This window comes from Zalophus californianus, chromosome 2 (genome assembly GCF_009762305.2).
Source record: "Zalophus californianus isolate mZalCal1 chromosome 2, mZalCal1.pri.v2, whole genome shotgun sequence".
In the NCBI taxonomy this organism is placed as follows: domain Eukaryota; kingdom Metazoa; phylum Chordata; class Mammalia; order Carnivora; family Otariidae; genus Zalophus; species Zalophus californianus.
The window spans coordinates 99,199,199-99,223,015 of record NC_045596.1 but is presented as its reverse complement, the minus strand read 5'-3'; the positions used below and the strand labels follow the sequence as shown (position 1 = coordinate 99,223,015).

The window sequence follows — 23,817 nt, the reverse complement described above, 5'->3', positions numbered from 1 at the left end:
AATAAAATTCAAAATGGATTAAAGACCTAAATGTGAGACTTGAAACCGAAGAAGTCCTAGAAGAGAGCACAGACAGTAATTTCTCAGACACTGGCTGTAACAACATCTTTCTAGATATGTGCCCTGAGGCAAGGGAAACAAAAGCAAAAATAAGTTATTGAGACTACATCAAAATAAAAAGCTTCTGCACAGCAAAGAAAACCACAATAAAACTAGAGGACAAGTCACTGAATGGGAGAAGATATTTGCAAATGATATAAAAGGTTAGTATCCAAAATATATAAAGAACATATACAACTCAACACCAAAAAACCAAATGATTCAATTTAAAAATAGGCAGAAGACATCAACGGACATTTCTCCAAAGAAGACACAGATGGCCAACAGACACACAAAAAGACGCTCAAATCACTCATTATCAGGGAAATGCAAATGAAAACCACAATGAGCTATCCCCTCATATCTGTCCAAATGGCTAAAATCAACAACACAAGAAACAACAGGTTTTAGCGAGAATGTGGAGAAAAAGGAACTGTTGGTGGGAATGCAGACTGGTGCAGCCACTGTGGAAAACAATATGGAGGTTCCTCAAATTAAAAATAGAATTGCTATATGATCCACTACTGAGTACCCCCAAAATAGAAAAACACTAATTCGTGGGATGTCTGGGTGGCTCAGTCGGTTAAGCGTCTAGCTCGTGGTTTCAGCTCAGGTCATAATCTCAGGATCATGGGATCAAACCCCACATTGGGTTCTGCACTCAGCACAGAGTCTGCTTGAGATTCCCTCTCCCTCTTCCTCTGCCCCTGCCCCCACCTGTCTGCTCACCCTCTTTCTCAAATAAATAAATAAGTAAATAAAATCTTTAAAAAAAGAAAAACACTAATTTAAAAAAATATATGCACCCCTATGTTTATTGCAAAATTATTTACAGTAGCCAAATTATGGAGTCAGCCCAAGTGTCCACTGATAGATGAATGGATGAAGAAGATGTGATATATATATATATATATATATATATATATATATATATATATATATATATACAATGGAATATTATTCAGCCATAAAAAAGAATGAAATCTTGCCATTTGCAACAACATGGATGGATTTAGAGGGTATAATGCTAAGTGAAATAAGTCAGAGAAAGACAAATACCATATGATTTCACTTATATGTGGAATTTAAGAAACAAACAAAAAAGAGATAACCAAAAAACAGACTCTTAGCTATAGGAAACAAACTGATGGTTATCAGAAGGAAGGTGGGTGGGGGCATGGGTGGTAGGTGATGGGAATTAAAGAGTACACTATCATGATGAGCACTGAGTAATGTATAGAATTATTGAATCACTATATTGTACACCTGAAACTAATATAACACTGTTAATTATACTGGAATTGAAATAAAATAAAGATAAAAAATTAAAAGAAAGAAATTGAATTAAGAAAATAGTCTAGGGGCACCTGCGTGGCTCAGTCAGTTAAGCATCTGCCTTCGGCTCAGGTCGTGATCTCAGGGTCCTGGGATCGAGCCCCGCATCGGGCTCCCTGCTCAGCGGGGAGTCTGCTTCTCCCCCTCTCCCCCGCCCCTCCCTGCTCATGCTCTCTCTCTCTCTCACTGTCTCTCTCAAATAAATAAAATCTTCAAAATTTTTTTTTTAAAAATAGTCTTGTCTTTGCAACATGCTTAAAAATACTGGTATTATGGGCATAGGATCACCTTATACTATCTCTTCTATTTGATATTTAGGGTGAAAAGTTAAGTGTTCAATGAAATAGATGAAAACAGACCCTATCACTATTATTCTATTTAGAGCTCATTCATCAAATTAAAATAAATAGCAATGGTATTTTGGAAGAAATTAAGCTTTAGCTATTACTGTAAAGCTAACTATTACATGACTAAGGAAAGCTCCCTCTATCTTTCTAAGAAACCTTTTCTCTCCTTGGCTTTACTAGAAGGGGAAGATAGTATCAGAACACTACATCTTTCTCAATTAATTCCTGAAGACTAGTAACTCACAATCCTGGTTACATACAAGAATCACTCAAAAAGTTTTTTAAAAATACAGGTTTTTCTGGATCTGATGAATCAGAATCTCTGGGGGTTACAGAAGGAGTGCCTGAAAAGCTCCCCCAAGTGAAACTGATGCATCTCAGAATTGATAAGCAGATACTAGATTCTAGAAGGAGAGAAGTGTTCCTGGTCTCTAAATCTCTAACTTCTCTGAAGGGAGAGGCAGAGAAAGGGGACATAATCTGGGAATTGGGGAAGGTGCAGAGACAAGTTTGCCTACATTTTTACCTTAAATAAATTTTGACAGATGCTTGGTGGGAGGCCGGAAAGTGTTGCCCAATGAGCCTCCATGGTTCTAATACAATCAAACATGTCTAGACTAGCACTTGTCCCTTTACAAGTGGTGAGAAGAGGGGTCTGTGTGGTGGCTCAGTCGGTTAAGCTTCTGACTCTTGATCTCGGCTCAGGTCATGATCTTGGTTCAGGTCATGATCTCAGGGCCGTGAGATCGAGCCCCAGGTCAGGCTCCACTCTCGGCACTGTTTGTGCTTGTCCCTCTCCCTCTGCTACCCCCCCCAAATAAATAAATAAAATCTTAAAAAAAATAAAAGTGATGAGAAGTCTGAAGGCCACTATCTACATGTCACTTCTGTGCTAGTTTGGTTTTAAGATGAGAGGCCTCAAAAAAGTCTAAAAGGTCTACCAGGACTTGTGCTCTCACCTCTACCTACCTTTTCAGGCATATCTCATGCTACTGTACCTTCTGCCTGTGTCTCCAATCTAGCAAACTCTTCCATGCCTCTGAAACATCACATATCCGCATTCTGTCCCTTCAGCTGAAAAGTGTATCTTCCCTTCCAATACACTTCTCTTCTTGTCCCTTCCCTCTGCCTTCCTCTTTTCTCTCCTCTCTCTAATTAATCCCTAATTATTCTTTAAAGCTCATTTTAAAGGAGCTCTTCAAAGGAGCCCTCCTCTTCACAACTGAAATCAGGTGTCAGGGTCCCTCTTTTAATTTCTCATCTCACTCTTTAATTTTTCTCTGCAGTACTTTCCAGAGTCTGGTGTTACACAGTTACTGATAACACTCTTTGTTTAATTTCTGCCCCTGCCCCCCATTTAAATCCTGGTTTTGTGAGAGTTGGGCCTGGCTCTCTGTTGCCCAGACCTAGCAAGTGCCTTTCTCCTAGTACAGGTTCAAACACTATCTGTTGAATGAATGAAGTAAATGAGAGACTAGTTTAGGTCATGCCTTTTCCCCGTCCATCCATGCCAGAAAACTATTTCATGCAACCATTCAAGAGAATTTTTGAATTCCTCCAACGTGCCAATGTTTGTAAGAATTAAAATGATAAATCAGACATAGACTCTTTCCTTGAGGTCCATAGAGTCGAGTGGGGAATAAAAGAGGGATTCACATACCTGTTAGAGGTGCCTATAAGGGAAACCGCGAAGTCTATTAGTAGGATCAAATTTCAGTCCTCCACTGTTGTCAAAGGAAAAGACACCGTCCATGTGAGAAGAGTGGAGGGCCCTCAAAGGAAGCTGAGTGAGTGACCTCCAGAGTCACCTGGATTTGAATCCTTCATGTTATGTCACAGCCGCTTGGATTGAAAGCGTCTAAACCTGTCCGTGCAGCACCTCCTCATCTGTAAAATGGTCAGTTTTCTAGTGGACAGGGAACACCGTCTTCACGGAAAATGTTTTTAACAGACTACTGTAGGTTCCGCCACACTGAAGAAGATGTCCAGATGGCAAATAGATGTTTAGCATCACTAACCATTGGGGAAATGCACGTTAAATCCACAGTGAGATATCACGACACAGCTATCAGAACAGCTAAAATAAAAAATGACAACACCCAATGCTAGTGTGGATGTGGGGAAACTGAATCACTCCCACAGTACTGGTGAGAATGTGAAGTGGCAGAGCCACTCTGGAAAATAATTAGACAGTTTTTTAAAAAACAAAACAGAGCAGCTACCCTAGGACCTGGCAGTTGGACTCCTGGGCATTTAGCCCAGAGAAGAGAAGACCAACGCTGACACAAAAACCTGTACACAGATATTTACAGCAGCTTTATTAGTGAAAGCCCAAGCCTGCAGACAATCCAGAATTCCTTCAGCAGGTGCTGAAGCAAACTGTGATACAGCCATATCCTGGCATACTACTAAGAGACACAGAGAAATGAACTGTGAGCACCTGTGGCAATCCAGATGACTCTCCTGTTATGTTGAGTGGAAAAAAGCAAATCACAAAAATGTTACATACTATATGATCCCCTCTGTATACCATTCTTGAAATGTCAAAATTATACACATGGAGAACAGATTTGTGATTGCCAGGGATTCAAGAGGTGGGGGAGGTGGAAGGAAGTTTGTGTGGTTGTAAAAGGTAATAGGAAGGATTCTTGTGGTGATGGAAGTGTCTGGAAGTCTCTATCTGTAGAAAATTGATGTAATTATTTCTTACAGCTGCATATGAATCTATAGTTATCTCAAAATAAAAAAGATTACTTTTAAAAACTCTAAACGTGCAGGCCAAATCAGGGAAACAAGTATGTCAGTTTGGCAGTTACGACATGAGCCTTAGATCTGTGACATCATAATGGTAGTGATCTCAGGCGATTGTGGAATCCTCAGGCTTCAAGCATTTTACAGTACTCTGCCTAGTGCTGTAGACTCAATTGATTTTCAGTCCTGAGAACTGAAGACAAAAGGATGTTCACGTCATTCAGAAAGCATGCTGACCTTATAGGTGGTTATTCAAGGCTTCACCGCATAAGGTAGTCTTTTGATATACTATTTTTGAGCCTCAAAACAGATTGACAATAAGAGGGAGTGTTCTCTTCTGTTTCTTCTAATACATGTAAACTAATGAGTAACTTCAGCACCAGCTTCATGAAAAGCTACTCAGGTTCCTAAAATTCAGTGCTGCTGAGCTGAAGAGAGCAGGCTTTACATTCTCAGGGGAGACACTTTCTTGGCTCCATGAAAGAGAATTTTCCCAGGTCTATGAAAATAACTGTCCTATTTATGAAAGAACTTTTGCATTCTGTTCAATTTAGTTGTTTTACCTATGATGACCAGAAAGTCCGATCAGAGCTCAGTCAGAGCTCAGCCAAGTAATAGCTAAACTCTTGTGTTTAGAAACTTCTCGATGTTTCCAGTATTTTTGCCGATCTTTGAGAATTTTTCCCCCAAGTTTGAATATTGATTTAGATAAGATTTAGATAGATTTAGGTAAGTAAATTTCCAGAATCTTCAGTTGTCTTCATTTTTATCTTAACATGAAAGCAAATTGTAATTAATTCTTCACATACACCATACCCTTTTGTTTTATATTAGGCCACAAATTGTCCTGTTTGTTGTTGTTGTTTGTTTGCCTTCTCGTAACACACTCTACGTCTTGATTCTCCCCTTCCTAACAGCTCATGATTAGCTTTGCTGCTTTCTCCACCCCACCTCTAAGTGTTGGCATGCCCAAGGGCTTTGTCCTTGAAACTGTTGTCCATCTGCATCAATTCCCCAAGTGACCTCATCTCTCTCTTTTTTTTTAAATATTTTGTTTATTTATTTGAGAAAGAGAGCATGTGAGAGAGAGAGAGAAAGCACAAACAGGGTGGAGGGGTAGAGGCAGAGGGAGAAGCAGGCTCCCCGCTGAGCAGGGAGCCCGACGTGGGACTTGATCCTAGGTCCCTGGGATCACGACCTGAGCTGAAGACAGACGCTTAACCGACTGAGCCACCCAGACGTCCGTCCTCATCTCTTTCAATAGCTTTCTCTAACTCAGTGATCCCTGAATGTGAGCTCTGGAGCTCTGCTTTCAGGGTTGAGACTAAATTTTAGTGTTGTGGGAACCTTGACATTTAGCATAAAATTCTATTGTATATTTGACTAGTAACTAGCTGCTCTGTGGTGTTTGATGGGTTGCAGGAAGCGCTCTTCTATTAAGGTGGACACCCACAGCGAAAGCACTACATCATCTGAGGGTGCCGCCCATACCCTGCTTATCCACGGCTCTGTTGAGCTCAAGAGAGGCTGGAGGAGGCAGAAGGTGCAACTCTTCTTGTTCAGCGATTTGTTGCTGATTTCCAATACCAAGTATGTATACTAAGCAACGTGCCCTTGTGATGATCACGAAGTTACATTTCCATTAACCCTTACCATAAGAAGACATAACATTTTTTTTCTTTTGTTTTTGCCCATGTTTTGATCCTTCATTCATCCAACAAGTACTTATGGAGGTCTTGTTTTGTGCCATGACCCCCACCCCCCCGGCCCGCAGAGAATACAATGGAGAATGTGACAAGCAGTGTCTCTCTTGCCTGGGACTTACAGACAAATGATAAAAAATAAGAGGGGGGATTATAGATTGTGATTAATGCTTCTGATAGAAGGTAGATAGGGGGCCGTGTGGAGATGATGGGAATGTATGAGAGAGGGGTAGTCCAGGAGGGCCAATCTGAGGTGGCAGCACTGAAACTCGATCTATGGGATGAGAAGCAGTCACATTCCTAGACAAGGTGCCTGAACCTTCTAGGCTGAGGGACCGGCGGGCTACATGGGTGCAACCTGACCCCTAGGGGGGAGGGGGGAGGGGAGGCTGATTTGATGGGAGCCGAAAGCATGGGGCATGTGATCAGATGTGATACTGCTCTCAGGGTCCAGTCACACACGGTCTTTACAGGCCATGGTGAAAAGTGGAAATATTTTGCCAAAGCGTTTTTAACTAGGACTGACTGAATCTGATTTATATCTCTAGCAAATTTTTCTGACTGTTGTTAGATAATGGATGGATGGTTAAGCAAGAGTGGGATCAGGGAGACTGGTTAGGGGAGGCAGTAGTCCTGATGGATGCTCTCAAGGGCTCCAGGGTAGGAGTGCAATAAAAAGGAAGGAGGCAGCAGACAGATTTAGAATATATGCTGGAGACAGAACTAACTGCGTGCACTTTCCTCTCAACCCTGAAAACAAATGCAACTGATATCCAGCCTGGAACCTGATGATTGCTCAATAAATGTCCGAAAGCAGGTGGATGGGAGGTCAGCTGTTTACTTGCTCCATCTCTGTTTTCATTATTCACAAAACATCATGAAAGACAAAGACTATTCCAACAAACCAAATATCAAGAAGCTTTTTAGTCACCAGAAAAAAAACTACCCCCTTTTATTTTGCTGCCCTCACTAGCTCCCAGGTATGCCATGCCATTAGTAAGACATGCAAGTACTAATTTGGCAAAATGCTATACTCAATCTGAGTGACGTTAATGATAATTTATCAGGGGCTTACTACATGACAGGTGTTATGCTAAGAACTTCATGTATGTAATCTTGTCCAACCTTACAACTACCCTGTGAGATGGGATTATTTTTATTTTAGAGAATACCTCTGAAAATCAGAGGTCTAAAGGTTTTGCCCAGTCACCATATTAGTGATGAGTAGAGTCTACATTTGAAATTAGGTCCGTTTCTTTCAAAGTACAGAATTTTATTCTATGTGTGGTGCTACTGTTTCTATTCTATTTTTCTGAATTTCATAGAACATTCCATGAACACCTAGATTCTCTTTCATTATTGAAATCAATCTTTCCTTTATGTTGAGTAAACAACTCCAATCTGCTTGATATCTGGTAAGAAATAGGTCAGAATGCTTAGTGAACTGAGAAATGAAGGAAGTGTAGCTGTCCAAAAAAAAAAAAATCAGAGGCAAAGACTAGTAAAATATATTTGAGATGAGTGAAATTGCCTACAGATGTAGCCTTGGAGGTGGTGATGTCATGAGGAGGACAGAGAGAAAAAGACTGTCCAGGTCCTGGCATGAGGTTCATATGAAGCACTCTGCTCCTCCTGATAGAGGGCCACATCATTATTTTTATTTTTTTATTTTAAGATTTTATTTATTTATTTGAGAGAGAGAATGAGAGATAGAGAGCACGAGAAGGAAGAGGGTCAGAGGGAGAAGCAGACTCCCTGCTGAGCAGGGAGCCCGATGCAGGACTCCATCCCGGGATTCCAGGATCATGACCTGAGCCGAAGGCAGTCGCTTAACCAACGGAGCCACCCAGGCGCCCCCACATCATTATTTTTAAAAAAGCAGACTAGTTACCATTCTCTTTATTTAACCAAGGTGAGTACAGGAGACTAAAATATGTGGGATGCATGCTGGGGACCACACGAGGAGCATTATAGATTCCTCGTGTAATTTCCCCACAGCCCTCCAAGGCCAATACTGTTATCATCCACTGACTGCAGAAATGAAAATGGGGATGGAGGAAGTCTCAGGAACAGGCTTGTCATCCATAGGAAAATGGTGGGAGAGACTCCAAGCCAGGCCTGCCTTCATCCCAACGCCACACTCTTCCTGCCACACCTACTCCTCCATGCTCAGCCCAAGAGACACACTAACAAACAGCAAACTCCTTTCCTGCTCCTTGGGACCTTGCAGACCACTCACATTCGATTTATAAGGGGAACAGGTTGTCCTTCACTTTGTTTTCACCTTTGTAATTATTATAGCACTTAGGGAGAGGAGAAGACCTTTCTTTTCCTACTAGAGCCATTTATTGTCCTGGATACTGCTTACCTCTCAAGAGGGTTTTATGGAACCTACTGTGGTCTGCTGAAAAGATTTTATATAAAGGCAGTGTTCTTTCTCCATGAGAGAACTGCATCCTTTTAAGAGCTGAATTTTTAAATTTGATTGGTTCACTATTACAAAAGAAGTGCAACATTTTTCCTCTTCACATATTGCTTTTGAGATAGGTCTTTGTGTCTACTCAAGCGTTTTTATGATGTGACAAAATCTATATCAATGTATTTAATAATGTTCTCTTTAAGAGACTCAGCTCCTGAAAGATTATCTTATATACTTTTTACATCCATTAAGAATATTAGAAAATGTAAGTGATCTCAGGAACTTGAATTTGGTTTCTAAAACCAAGGCCCTTGACAGAGAGAGAACACAGATTTTTGGAAGTCCAAGGTCGGGACACCATCAGGGTCAGGTTCCCACAAGAGCTGTCTTTCTGCTTGCAGATGGCTGCCCTCTCGCCTATGCCCCATGGGGTTTCCTCAGCGCCTGCATGTACACACACACACACACACACACACACACACACACACACACACGGAACTCTCTCTTCCCTCTTCTTACAAGGGCACCAATCCTACTGGATTAGGCCCTTACCCTGATGGCCCCATTTACACTTAGTTACCGCTGAAAAGCTCTCTCTCCAAACATGGTCATATTGGCAGAGAGGGCTTCACCGTAAGACTGTGGGGAGCAGTGGGGGAGGGGACACAATTCTGTCCCTAGCAGTCACAAGCGGCACTTCATGCTGTGGCCGCGTACAAGTTTTTGCCATAGTTTTTAGGAAACGACTATGAGAACATTCCCATGGTAAATATTTGGGTGTACTTATGATCACTGTTAATATTGAAAACGTTTACTTTTTTTTTTTCTAGAAGGAAACAACTAAAAAGAAATAGCTCCTGCATTAACAATCTTGTTTCTTTGCTGTCGTCCTTGTTCTTGGAGGATTGTGTTATGCCCAGAATCAATCTGTTCAAATTAATAATCTGAATTTAGGGCCTAGTTTTTCCAATTAGCCATAAGAAGGGGTTGGGGTGACCCAGGTTCCATTTTACCTCAGCTCACCTGCAGGCTTCAGCTGGAAACTCTCATCTTTAGGTTGACACTATAGAAATTAACACAAATTGGGTAAGTAGTTGACTAATTGCTACCTACTTATTCTGTCAAAATTAGTGAATTTTAGTTTGTGTGTAATAATAAAAGGAATTTAAATGTTTGTTTCTTCACAAAGAAATTATATTTCTCTAGTCGTACAGGATGTTAATAATAGTGAAAATTTTGGGGGATTTTTCTCATACACCTTTAGAAATTTCTCAAGAATTGAGGTCAGATGGAACCTTCCTTATCACTTTTGATATTCATTAGAATACTAAGTAAGTTATCTTTCAAATAAAATTATTACTTTATTTTTAAGAACAGTATCTGCTTGATAAATATTAAGATATTAATACTAGTAGAGGCCCATGAAGAATTTACAAAAAGGAAGGGACTGAACTTAGTTCTTTAGACATCACATTCCTCATATTTAGTTATTAAAGAATATAAAATGAAACAAAAAATGAATTTAAATTAGGTCAAACGATGAAGATGACTATTAACTCATTATCAGTGAAATTACAAAGAATTACTTACAGAATATAACATGACCCCCACTCCCAACATCTGTAAAAGGATACCCCTATCTTAGAATAGGGGAAATCTCCCTAGAATCCTGTAAATTTCCACAGTGCACTGGGGCTTCCCTTCTGGTATAAAGGTTGAGGTAGCAGAAAGCAAGAGTGATATCCATCATGTTAATACAAATATAATAAAGGACTATTTTTAGAAGTAAAAACCGCAGTTCTTTCTCCTCCTCTTTCTTCTCCTCAATTCAGTTTACATGAGATAAATACTTTCTAATTTCCAGTTGGGTCAGTGATTGAGAGTGAAGAAACACCGTAAGATCCTAGAAGAATCCACTGAAGTATGAAGCTTTGTTGTAATAAACTTTAAATATTTCCAAGCTAGCAACTAGCTTTGTTAATATAATGTCTTGAGATTTATCTTCTCACTCCCCAGATAATCCCATGAGAAAGCCTGATGGCTCTGGGGACTGAAGTGAGGCTGAGTGAGGGTAGGAAACATGAGAAGGGTAGTTCATGGAACGACAGGTCAGCACCCACAGAGGCCAAGTGGTTACAAACATGGGCTCATGAGTTAGGCTGTCTGGGTTCAAACTCTCTTGCCTTTGAAAATTTATTTAACCTTTCTGTGAGTTTCCTTATTTGTAAAATGGAGCTGAGTCCACCTAGTGTAGTTGTTTGAGGATTAAATTTTTTATATTTGTATTTATAAAATATTTAGAACAGTGCTTGGCATATGGTAAGTGCTCCAAATGTTATAGGACAGGAGAAACCATGCTCTGAGCTTTGGGATAACTCCTTGGTTCAGAGTAGATAATCCTGGCGCTTTCTTGAACTAAGGAGAGAATTATTGAAATTCCTTTTTCCAGGTCAATGTATTTGGAAGTTTCCACACAGTACCTTAGGTGTCCTTATATACACAGATACCTATATTAGAAGAAAAAAAAATCTGTAAAAACAAACAGATATATGTCTATCTTTCCTATTAGCCATATATTTTTAGCTTGACAATGCCTTTGGAGTTATTATCTAGAAAAATGATTTTATCTGATAATCAGACATCTTATATCTGATAAAGATTTTATCTGATGACTTTATTCATTGTGTCATAATTTTTTGACAAAATTTGACAAAAAAAAAATTAGAATACTAAGTTATCTTTCAAATAAAATTATTTGAATCTAGATTATCCTTCAAGTGCTCTTCCAGCAAAATTATTTGTGTTTCATAAATCCCATTGGAAAGTCTTAGCTTTGTTTCATGAATCATTGGAGTCATAGGGATTTTTGCACATGAGGTGTCTTTGATCTCATTTTAGTTTACTGTTTCTACATGTGTTTCTGAATAGTAAGGAGTTCCAGAGAGGTGTGTCCAAGTTCCCTAAGCATCCCTCAGAGGGCTTATAACTATTTAAATCTCAAGCCCACCTGAGAGTTAAAAGTTGTGAATTAACCAAATTAATCAATATGGTGGTTTTCATGTTAGAGATCAAAGAAGATTAGGCAGAAATTATCAAAAAGCAATTTCACCACTGACAAAGTTGATCACCTTCTGACTCCTCAGAGAAATGGGAAGTATACATCACTCACATATAAGACCTCCTGACCACTGATCTGGGATTGATTGATGGATGGATTGATGATTTTTAAATTGGGTTCAATCTGTAGGCTCACAGTTTTTCAGTTTTAGCCAGAATCTAAGTGAAAATGATATGGACAAAATTTTAAGAAGGGAAATTAAAAATAACCTATGCCTTAAAGGCTAGAAAGTTTTTTTTTAAATTAAGGTTGAAAATAATTTTTAAATCTTTCTGATCCAAGTTTATTTTTTGTTCTTGGTTTGTCTCTCTCTCTCTTTTTTTTTTTTTTTGAAGATTTATTTATGTATTTATTTATTTTAGAGAGAATGAGCATGAGCTGGGGGGAGGGGCACAGGGAGAGGGGAAGCAGTCTCCCCACTGAGAGGGGAGCCTTACATGGGGACTCGATCTCAAGACCCTGAGATCACCACCTGAGCCAAAACCAAGAGTTGGATGCTTAACCGACTGAGCCACCCAGGCGCACCCCCCTGGTTTGTCTCTCTTAAGAAAAAAATTGTATGACTATTTTTATAAATCGTGTCTCAGGTACCTTTGTTCAGCCCCTCAAATACTTTTCAAAGTATACAAGTCATGAATGAATAATTAACTATAATAATAACCATAAAACTATATATAATAGGAAACAAATCTAACAATAAGAAATGAACTAATGGTTTTCTTAAAAAGCTCTGGAATATATAGTCTTTACTCAACACTCAACATTCAGAAAAATGGCTACTTGCTGCCATTTGAGGAAGTGTTTTCAGGGCCTTCCTAGGGCCAGACTTTGCTCAACACACACTTTGTAAAGGTCATGTCACCATTTGCTGTGCTGGGCACAGAGGGTAATAGAGATGAGGGAGGCAGGCTGTGCCCTGGAGCAGTGAGAACTGGTTTCTGATGAGCACAGCTGTTCCCATAACATTTATGAAACAAACTAACAGAGGTCTTGTTTGGGTATCTTTCTAGGTATAAGAAAAAGTTTAAGATAAAAAATCAAATACCACTGAACACCATGTGGACTGCCAACTGTATGGACAGAGTGGAGGCTGCCAACATCTGTGCTGGGAGGTCCTTTGTCCTGGGCTGGCCCACGGTGAACTTTGTGGCCACCTTCAGGTAAGACCGACTGTTTGGTCTTGTATTTACATGGGTTAAAAAGGAAAACATTTTAATCTGATTGTATATCAAGTCAGTGACTCACTTTTTGACTTCCCATAATGACTCTCATTTGCCTTGTACTTTCCCCCAAGAGGTATGTACAAATGGGAGCAAGTAGATAACATAGAGTGGGAACTATTGTAATTTCTTTTGGTTTTGATCAGTGGTTTTTCACATGGGCTCTAGGAGCCACTTTAGGAATTGGGTGTTCTAGGCATATGGAAGGAGAATCAAGAGAGTGAGGTTCTAGATCCCCTCTCCAATAGCCTGCCCTCTAATTCCCAGGGGGTATCTGTGTTTCTAAATCACTGGCATATTTTTCTTGAGCAAGTACTATTAAAGAGTCCAATTAAATTTGAAAAATTGCTCTTATACTCCCAAGTTCATTCCTTTAAAAATAGTATGTAATTATACAAATAAATTAATCATGTCATTGAATATGAGGTTGTCTGAATTGCTGTGTACCGATTATCTTAGTTGATGTCTCTAGAGAGGTGACCATCTAAAACAAAAGTATGATTGCATCGAGTAGAGGTTAGTTGTCCAAGACACATTCTTAGGCTGACATGAGGATGGGGAATGTGACTCTCTACCCCGGACAACCTGAGCAGACACTCCTGAGTTTACAGGGGGTGGTGCAACACTTACGTCTGCTGTTTGAAACAACCACACCCCAAGTCTCATTCTTGTTTTGCACAATGAGTGTTCATCACATGCACTTAACACCCTTCTTTCTTCTCCTCAGCCCACTCCACCAAAATCTCACATGTCATCGCAAAGGGAAGACAACAAAAATGTTTGCAAGTCATTAATTTATTAAGCCCTATAATGCAGCGTTGACTTAATGAAAAATTTTCAAAGCTTATTGGGAAGAAATATGTATTTATATGCTCTCCGCATGTCTTCTTTTCCATGACGTATTTCTGTAAAGATTCTCAGTTCCTCTTGCTTACTGTCTTCTCCATGTTGCAAATGGAAGGAAACAGTTTCAGTTAGGAATGTATAAAGTCTTTGACAGGGGAGTTTCCCAGAAACTTTTTTCCCTAAGGAGGCGGAAAATGTGGAAGCCAGGCTTATACATGTTATATTAGTTTAAAAAACTGTGTAAACATATAGAAGGCATTTATAACAATTTCCGGCACCTAGTGCTTTTGCTATTTGTTATTATTGCTGTTCTGCCAATCAGCATGGCTAACTAGAAGCTGTGTCCATGCGCATAGGCAGGCTGGGACGCTAAGTGGGTGTTCCATCTTCCGGATGGGACAAATCCTGGAACAGCGATGGAGGGGGTGGGGAGCAGTGTTGCTGGGAGGAGTATAAAATGTGGCAGCCACTGTGGACAGTTTGATGGTTCCTCAGTAAGTCAAACAGAATTACATACAGCCCAGCAATGCCACCTCCAGATATATACCCAAGAGAAACATAGGTCCACACAAAAATTGATACACAAACGTTCATAGCAGCATTGTCGACAATAGCCAAAAAAAAAAAAAAAAAAAGTAGAAACAACCCAAGTGTTTATCAACAAATACACAAAATACGGTACAGGAGCTAGAAACAGGAAGGAAGGAAGAGTGACTGCTTCATGGACACAGGTTTGCTTTTGGGTGATAAAAATGTTCCAGAACTAAACAGTCATGGTAGTTGCACAAAACTGTGAATGTACTAAAGGTCACTAATGGTCAATTTTATTTTGTGTAGTTTACCGCAGTAAAAAAATGCTAGTAAGTGCAAGGCCATGTATGAGTGAGGCTTAAAACATTCACAACTTTGGATATTAAATGCTGTGAAAACTTTAGTTGAGAAAAGACTAACCTTTAGTACTTTAGCACTGGCTGGATTGATCTTGCTCAGAGGATCACAGTAATGAAGAATGTTTTCTAGGAACTAATTTAACATATTACAATCTGCTATGTGTATAAAGAAATAAAAATATTACAGGTGTTTTTTCCTAAAAAGATATTCTTGTTTCTGGGCCAAGATAGTTCCATCCAAATGCCAAATTCCTTAAGTATGATTTAATTTGAATAATAATGTTCTTTATATCTGAATAGCACTTGCAGCTGCAGCGACACTCGGGGTATAATGAACCCTTTTCCAGTTCTGGAAACTGAAGATCAGTGAGGTTAAGCAAAGTGCCTGTGATCACATAGCTTGCATCACATAGTTACAATTAAGTGTTCAGATTCAAAACCAACTTTTCTTCCACTTTAGGATCTACTTCCCATTGCTTTAATACGCTCATAAAAGAGTGGGGTCCCTCCAAAGCCCAACTACGAGGAGACTATGGTATAACACATGCATCCACATCCTTAACAACTGGCTGCTGATATTTTTTTCTGGAATGGTGATCTTATTTTGCTAGTATAAGTATTGTATGTATCTTAATTTTTTCTTCCCATTTTTTTTTAATTGCAGTTCTTCGGAACAAAAGGAAAAATGGCATTCTTTCCTTCAAAGGTATCTTGTCACTATACATATTATAAATCTTTAACCCATGAGAAAAGAATAAATCTCTTCAAAGCAGTGCCCCCACACACTATGCTTCCTCTCCTTAGTAGAAATTGTTAGACTATCCTCAAATAATTTCTTATTTAGATGTACCCTGGCTGCCACTGCAAATAATCTGCTCTCATACACATGCACATATTGCTTATTCTTGATGAAATTCTGGTTATCACTCTCATCTTCCCCTTCTCTCCGACCTAATGATTGGAGCTAACATTATTCGCAAAAGATACATATTAAATTTTCTTAAGTGCAGTTTACTCTCCTGAGTGATGCTCAAAGCACCTTCTCATTCCTACCCTTGAAGGCGCTGGGCCCTCCAGTCTAAGCAGGAAAGCTTTGATGACTGGATCTCCTACTCAGATCTTACATGACAAGAGCAACCTGTTGTTTTGAGTCATGTCTTATTTTCCTGCAATAGTTTTGCATGTTTCCTTCCAACCCATAGTTTGATTTTGCTGAGTTTATTTACGTGCATTTAAAAATAACAGAGTATGTTGAAAATTTTAGCCACATAGATCAATTTGAAAGTAAGCTAATAGCTAATTCATCCTATTCTCTTTGGGGTTATTATTGAATTTGATTAGGTACATCAGTCTAGCCAAAGAGAAGGACCAGCCAAAAAGCATTCCTCTCAGAATCTTCACTGAGGACATCAAGAACTGTGCCTGTGTAAGTGTTTTTAAGACCAAAAATTAAATTCCATGTTCCTGATTCAGATAGACCGAAAGAGATGGAGATGGAGATTGAGATGGAGATGGAGACGGAGAGAGAGAGGGAGGGAGAACGGGGAGGTAGGAAGGAGAGAGCAAAAGATAAGAAGAGAGAGAATATTTAGAAAAGTGCCATGTGGGAAAATGTATTTTCCTGTCTACACGTGTCTTTGTTTACATAAAAAGTGAATACTAGGTAATATGAAGCGAGAGGAATCCATGGCACAGTACTTAAGCATGGAAAGAGTATTGCATGTTAAATATCCATAATATTTCTCTGGATCCTTCTAGCAGCAATAACACTGGCTTGTAATAAGGTGATTTTCACATGCAGGTATTTCCTACTAGAATTAAAGATTTTTCCCAGTGGTTACTACTTATGTACAGAATGGTTTGGATTGTTTCCACAGTTCTCCACCCCCCTATTGATATTTTATTTGGTATAACTGTAAACTCACAGAAAAGTTGTAAATATAAAAATAAAACAAAAATCACCCATGCACCCTTTACCTAGATTCAGCTATTAGTAACATTTTACTCCACTTGCTTTATCATTTATTTTCTTTCTCTGTCCTTATTATGTGTATGTTATACTTATTTTTGAGGGTCATACAAATGCCATGGCCCTTTATCCTTAAACCTAAGTATTTCCCAAGAATAAAGATATCCTCTTATATCACCATCATACGGTTATCACCTTTAGTAAATTTAACATCGGTATAATACTTTACTCTGCCTTCCATGTTCCCATTTTGTCAGTTGACCTCAATAATGTCTCTGTTCCAGTACAGGATCTACTCAAGGGTCAGGTATTTCACTTAGTAGTTATGTCAACTGCAGAGGGGTTTTGAAAGGTCTTTTGTTCCAAGGAATCTCAGGGTTGAATTGAGCTCAGAGGGATGACACTTTTAAGGGATCAGCATATTTCTATCTCATTTTCTTTGTGCTGTTGGGGGAAAAAAATCAAACCAATTGCCCATTATTTGTGTAAAATTTGATTTCTGAAATTGTAGTGCAGTAGCCAAGACATTTGCAATGATGAACAAGATACTTTGGGTATCTTTAAGTGACATTTTTTTTTCCTGTTATACTTTACAGTAGCTCTAGATCACACAAAATAGTATTTGAAGGTGGAAAAAGAGGTAGTTATTCCTGGCCAAAGCAAAAGCCATGCAAATATTTTGATTGGTTTCTAAGCACCAGGTAGATGCATTGCATGAAGGAGATAAGGCCAGAGGGTTCTCTAGCAGCAGAGCACACTCTTGTCTCTGCCTGCTTTGATTTCAGCTGTGGCAGTGGGTTACATTCAGAATTTTCCATGGAAAATTACCTTGAAATTTTTAAAAATCAACTTTATTTATGTATATTTACACAAAATAAGCATTTCTAATGTTCTTCACTCATTCCTAAAGATCCAAGTTTCCCTCTAACACTTTTCATTTCATCCTAGAGAGATGATCCTTAGCATTTCTTGTGCGGATCTGGTGCAAACAGATTTTCTTAATTTCTTTTATCTGAATATGGCTTTATTTCACATTCACTCTTGAAAGATATTTTGAGGGATGTAGAATTTTGTTTGCAAACTTTTTCCTTTCAGCCCTTTAAAGGTGTTCCACTGTCTTTTGGTCTTTGTGCTTTCTGATGAGTAGTCTGTGATCATTCAAACATTAATCCTCTGTAGGTGATTTGTCATTTTTCTCTAGCTGCTTTCAAGAGTTTCTCTTTATTTTTGGTTTTTAGCAGTGTGGCTATGAATTATCAAAGCATGGTTATCTTTGCATCTGTCCTATTTGGCATATTCTGAACTTCTTGAATTTATAAATTTAATTTCACCAAATTTGGGAAATTTTAATCATTATTACCTCAAATATTTTCTTCCCCATTTTCTCTCTTCTCTCCTCCTGAGAGTCCAGTTATATGTATATTAGACCCTTTCATATTGTTCAGAGATCCCTCAGACTCTGTTAATTTTTTCAATCTTTTTTCCCCTTTTCTTCTTCAGACAGGAAAATTTCTATTATCTATTTTCAAATCACTGACTTCTTTTTGTCATCTCCATTATGCAATATAGCCTAGTCAGTAAATTTTTTCTTTAAGATATTTTTCAGATAAAAAATTTCTATTTTTAAATATTTTTAGTTTCTATGCTAAGATGCCTCTATTTTGTTTACTGTGAGCATATTTTCATTTGTATCATTGAGCATTATTATAATAGCTGTTTTTGGCTAACAGCCTGAACATCTAGATCATCTCAGGGTTGGCTTCAACTCTTGAGAATTGATCACATTTTCCTGGTTCTTCATATATTAAGTAACACTTTGACTCTAGTAAAAAAAAAAGTAACATTTCTTTTTCTTTTAAATTATTTCCAAAAAACAGCTTATTTTTCTGAAGTTATTTGTTTACAGAGAGCTCTATCTACTGGAATTTATCTGTTTTGGAGAACCTACAACATGCAGGAAAATATACATACATCCCTGGAATTACTATTTTGAACATAGTATGTTCCTTATACCATGAAAACCATTATCTTGCAGACCAGATAAATTAAAAAGTGATTATTAGTATTTTGAAAGAGATTTTTTTTTTCTTTAAAAAGATTTCATGGGAGGGATGCCTGGGTGGCTCAGTCAGTTATGCATCTGCCTTCGACTCAGGTTATGATCCCAGGGTCCTGGGACGGAGTCTTGCATCAGGCTCCCTGCTCAGAGGGGAGCCTGCTTCTCCCTCTGCCTTCTCTGCCTGTGGCTCCCCCTGCTAGTGCTCTCTCTCTGACAAATAAATAAATAAAAATCTTAAAAAAAAAAAAAGATTTCATGGGAAAGTTTTTAAGTTGTATTGAAAGGCTTTCAGACATCTTAAAAAAAAAATAGCAGAGCCATTACTTCTAACTAAATTTCAAGCTAAGACCCAGTCTTGAATCCTCTAGACAATTTAACATAGGAAGCCCCTCCTAGACAACTTAACATAGGATATCCTTGAGTTTGGGTGCTCTGAGTCCTACTGCTAGGTTCTGAACACTTTTTTTAATAATCCTTAAAGCTCAAGTAGTTTGAAATCAATGAATACTTTTGTTTATAAAAGTTCGATTATCAAACAACTTTTGGGCCAACTGTCATATCAAGCAATTGCATTTCAATTCATAAGAAGAAAAATACAATGAAAGAACAAGTTTCTTTTAACTTTGTTTTTAATATTTTTAAGGTCTGTGAGTGTCCACTTCTGTTGCTTGTCTTCTTCATGCACTGTTTCTCAAAGGACACAGGCCTCGTTGCCTAATAATGGTATAAAAACTGTATGCATACTTGGTTACATATTGTCTTATTTTAAAATGTCTTTTGGAATTCGGATAGTTTTATAGATATCATCTCAGATTCCTATCAATCCCTTTCAGATAATTTTCAATAACTGTTTTCCTTGTTGTATGGAGCAGTCTCTCAATATAAGGTGTGATAGAGAGCTATTATAAGTAACTACTCACTGTCAGAGTTGTGAATGGAATATAAACTTCTAAAATTTTCAGTCTCATTTCCTAGACTCATTGGTTTTATTTGTCTCAACAGATTTCAACAATGGAAATCTTAGTAACCATGATGACACAAAGAAAGTACTGACTAAATAGTAGTTTTTTTAAAAAAATGTCTGTCACAGACAGTTCTTATTCTGATTTTGCTGAAACTGAGTATGTAATTGCAAAGAAATAAATCCATACTGTAAAAACACAACTCAGGAAGAGAGAAAATTATCTAGCTCCTCCTTTTTAAACTATCTCCCCCATCTATTTTGGAAATAGCCTTATGGAGCTGAGGGTCAGCTCATGACCCCTTGTGGAATTCTGTTTTTCTCTTTCTTGCTTAAGCTGCTATATTTTGTAAGCCACAAATCCTTGAAGGGAAATATATGTTTTACTGAAATGTTTCCTACTAGCTTCATGTTATGTAAAGAAATGAAAATATAATTAAGGATGTGTGCTCTACATATGCTTTACTTTGTCATTAACTGAAAACAAGCTTTGCTTTGAGAGTATGGATAATAATTTGACAATAATTATTTGGTTACCTGCTTTAAATTTTTAAAAATTTATAGCAATTTTTCTTATTTCTTTTTTACAGTCTGTAACTGTAACAGTAACAAATTCAGACACAGCAAATGACATTATCAACATGTCATTACCAATGCTAGGAATAACTGTAAGTTGCCTTGCAAACTATTTTTAATTTAAAAACCAACTTTGACTTTTGAGATTTGTGTGTGTGTGTGTGTTGTGTACCTCCCATTATAAGACAGCTGATTATTATAGATATCATAGTTATATTTTGTCCCCCAGATTTAGAAATTGAAGGCAGCAAAGCTATATTATTAGCCTATACATGGGTGCTCTTCTTGTCTTCCCATTTTAAATTTTCTGCGAATTCAAAATCATAGCCTAAAATTGGGCTATAATTTTAGAGTGCTAATAACAACATGCAGTTTATTGTATATATTTTATATGCAGACAATAAAATATTTCTAAGTTTCTAAATATCTCCTCCTCTATAGGACTCTTCTCTCTGTGTCTTTGTTCCTGATTCCTCCCCATCCCTATTTACCCTGGTCATCACCCAAGGTAGATGAATCCCAGTTAGATGAATCCTAAATTACATGTTTTATTGTACATTTTGACATAAAGACCACCTGGCTAGAAGCTACCTCCTCTTGATGCAGTTCCTTGGGATGAGGTGGCTCACACCCCTTATGAACTGGTAAAGAGGACAAGTTCTGAATAAGACCATGGATCTGGGGGCAGTTGCGTACAAATCACTTTCATCTTGTTTTGGTTTTAACTGTCTGTTCCTTTATGTTTTGATGGTGCTGGTGTGAGTTGTCGGATTTTTTTTTTTTTGAAGAAAGACATGGACGTATTTGAGGATGAGATTTTCTAAGGGAAAAGAGAGGGAGAGTGACAGTCAGATGGACAGAACTGAAGGGAGCACTTGTAAAGCACAGCTTCTTATATAAAATCCTCTATAAATGCAAAAATGTCTTGCTATTATGACATGACATAATTACAAGATTCTTACTTAAATTCTGTCTGACCCAATGGTATAATAAAGCCCCTTAAAAATTCAGAGCAACCAGAATTTGGCATAAGAAATCAATGATTTCTGTACAAACAAAATTTAATAATATATCTGAAATAAAATTGAATTTATATGTACTGAGTAAAGCACATATCTACACTGATTTATAACCTGTATGATATATATACCCTAAATAGGAATTAAGTCTTAGAAAGAGAGTGAGTGGTTTTAGGGATGAAGTTGGGGAGATTGATTAATGATGAAGCTCATTTTATTTCATGTTTGTGATTTTCCTTTGCATAAAGTGATCAATTTCACCACACAAAGAATTTCTGTTTTAATGAAGAATTGGGGTTATTTGGCTTTATGTATGCCTGATTTAAGGGATTCCAGCATAGCATTTCCAAACCCTACCCTACCTTATTAGCTCTCACTTCTTATTTGCAATACAATTCTGAGCAGATTTAGCTACCTGTGTGTGTCTGTGTCTGCGTGTGTCTGTGTGTGTCTGTGTGTGTGTCTGTGTGTGTCTGTGTGTCTGTGTCTGTGTCTGTGTGTCTGTGTGTGTCTGTGTGTGTCTATGTGTCTGTGTGTGTCTGCGTCTGTGTGTCTGTGTGTGTCTGTGTGTCTGTGTGTGTGTCTGTGTGTCTGTGTGTGTCTGTGTGTCTGTGTGTCTGTGTGTGTCTGTGTGTCTGTGTGTGTCTGTGTCTGTGTGTCTGTGTGTGTCTGTGTGTCTGTGTCTGTGTCTGTGTGTGTGTCTGTGTGTCTGTGTGTGTCTGTGTGTCTGTTTGTGTGTGTGTCTGTGTGTCTGTGTGTCTGTATGTGTCTGTGTGTCTGTGTGTCTGTGTGTGTCTGTGTGTCTGTGTCTGTGTGTCTGTGTGTGTCTGTGTCTGTGTCCATACCTATCCTATGACCTTTCTTCATAAAGGTAAGACCATGATTTTTAATCAGGAGTCAAGGGCAAGCATAGTACCTATCACCAACAACTCCATGTCAAACATTTTTTGCTTTAGTCTCCTGGAAGACTCTCTAAAATAGTTCAGTGATCTTTATCATTTAGATGTGTTTGTTTCAAGTAGGACTTCCAGGTTTACTGGGCGGTAATTCTGCTGAGAGTAATTGTTTTCTGCATCTGATATGTTGTCTAGGTTAGAGTCCTTCTTTCTCTCCCTGAAGTGGGGCTTGCCTGCACCAAAGCCAGTGGCTGACTTCAGTCCACTATCTCCTCAAGGCCTCTTGGGCATTTGTCTCCTTTTGCTCAAGGCTGTTGAGCTATTGATGCCTTTCAAGTTACTTTGCTCAGGAATAGTCATAGCAGGGTATATGGCTCTCTGGACAATATGCATGTCAGGGCAGGGACATTTGGTGGCAAAAGCCAACATTATCCAAGGAATCTAGAGACAGTGGAAGGCAGGCCTCTGAGATTAGAACTTTCCTCCTTATTGAAGGGGCACAACTGTGATTTCTTACGCCATGGGCCACCCACACAGTGAGGGGCTGATTGTACTGTGGTTTCCTGGCCTTTATCAAAAATGACAAGAACCTGGGACGGTCCACTGGAGGCTATGAGGGAACAAGTTAACAAGTACTGTAGCTACCCCCATGGACGAAATAGCATTTATATTGGCCCCAATTCTTTCTTTCTGGAAACACAGAAATGCAAGGAAATGTGTTCTTCAAGTACTGTGAAAGATTTGTTATGATGCATAGTTCTTTTTGTTTCCAAGGGCTCTGAGAAGGACTACCAGCTGTGGGTGAGTGCTGGCAAGGAAGCGTCCCCACACCCACTCATTGGTAAGTGTCAGGGAAAATCTAAGATGGGATTGATTAGGTTCAAAATTGTAACTCTACATCTCAAAGTAATGGTTGTTCTGTCTTAAGCTTAAATACCCTTAAAAGTGAAAATCACATGCAATATTCACTCTCACGTTTATTAAAGAATTACCAGGTACTTACTTTTTCCCCGGCACAGAGGACATCTCTTCATTCATCAGCTTAAGGTCTAGTTAGGGAGAGAAATGTAAGTTTTTCATTTCTACTTCATTTTACCTGACAGAGTTGTCTTAAAAATTTTTTTGTTTATTGTTTACTTACTTATTTACTCACTTAGGTATGAAAGCAAAATGAATTGGAATTTCTTTTTCCCATACATTTATTTTTCATATTCCAGTCTTGAATTCCAGTTCCTAACAACTAAATAAGCCTCTATTTTGTGAGAATCCGCTAAAATCCAATCATGTCTCTGAATCCAGGTATAGGTATGTATTTAACACCTGCTCTGTGCCCAGAAGTTTTCTCAGCATCATAAAGAAAATGAGATAATCACATTTAAACTCCTCAAGTCTTCACTGACTAAACTACCTGCACTTTGCTGTTTCTCAGGCTTTTTCCATCACTGTTCTTAAGGTTGTTGATAAACAGATTATACCTCCCCTAAAATAGTTACTAGCACAAGTTCTCTATAAAAAAAAAAAATCTTTGGATTAGCAAAATTGTTCAGTGCTTACCAGAAATAGAAGGATTAAAAAACAAGAGAAAAAAGAGAGGATCTGTAGCAGACCT

The 23,817-nt window shown here is 38.4% G+C and overlaps 1 protein-coding gene across 1 annotated transcript in view; it reads left to right on the top strand.

The window, feature by feature from the left end:
- Positions 1 to 4,681: 4,681 nt before the first annotated feature.
- LOC113925508 overlaps positions 4,682 to 23,817 on the top strand; it is a 50,980-nt gene continuing 31,844 nt past the window's right edge. Inside the window, exons 1-7 of the mRNA XM_035726268.1 lie at positions 4,682 to 4,804; positions 5,955 to 6,122; positions 12,783 to 12,932; positions 15,393 to 15,434; positions 16,070 to 16,154; positions 20,308 to 20,385; positions 22,983 to 23,049. Coding sequence (XP_035582161.1) covers positions 4,740 to 4,804; positions 5,955 to 6,122; positions 12,783 to 12,932; positions 15,393 to 15,434; positions 16,070 to 16,154; positions 20,308 to 20,385; positions 22,983 to 23,049 — 655 coding nt within the window. The 5' untranslated portion in view covers positions 4,682 to 4,739. The remainder of the gene's footprint in view (positions 4,805 to 5,954; positions 6,123 to 12,782; positions 12,933 to 15,392; positions 15,435 to 16,069; positions 16,155 to 20,307; positions 20,386 to 22,982; positions 23,050 to 23,817) is intronic.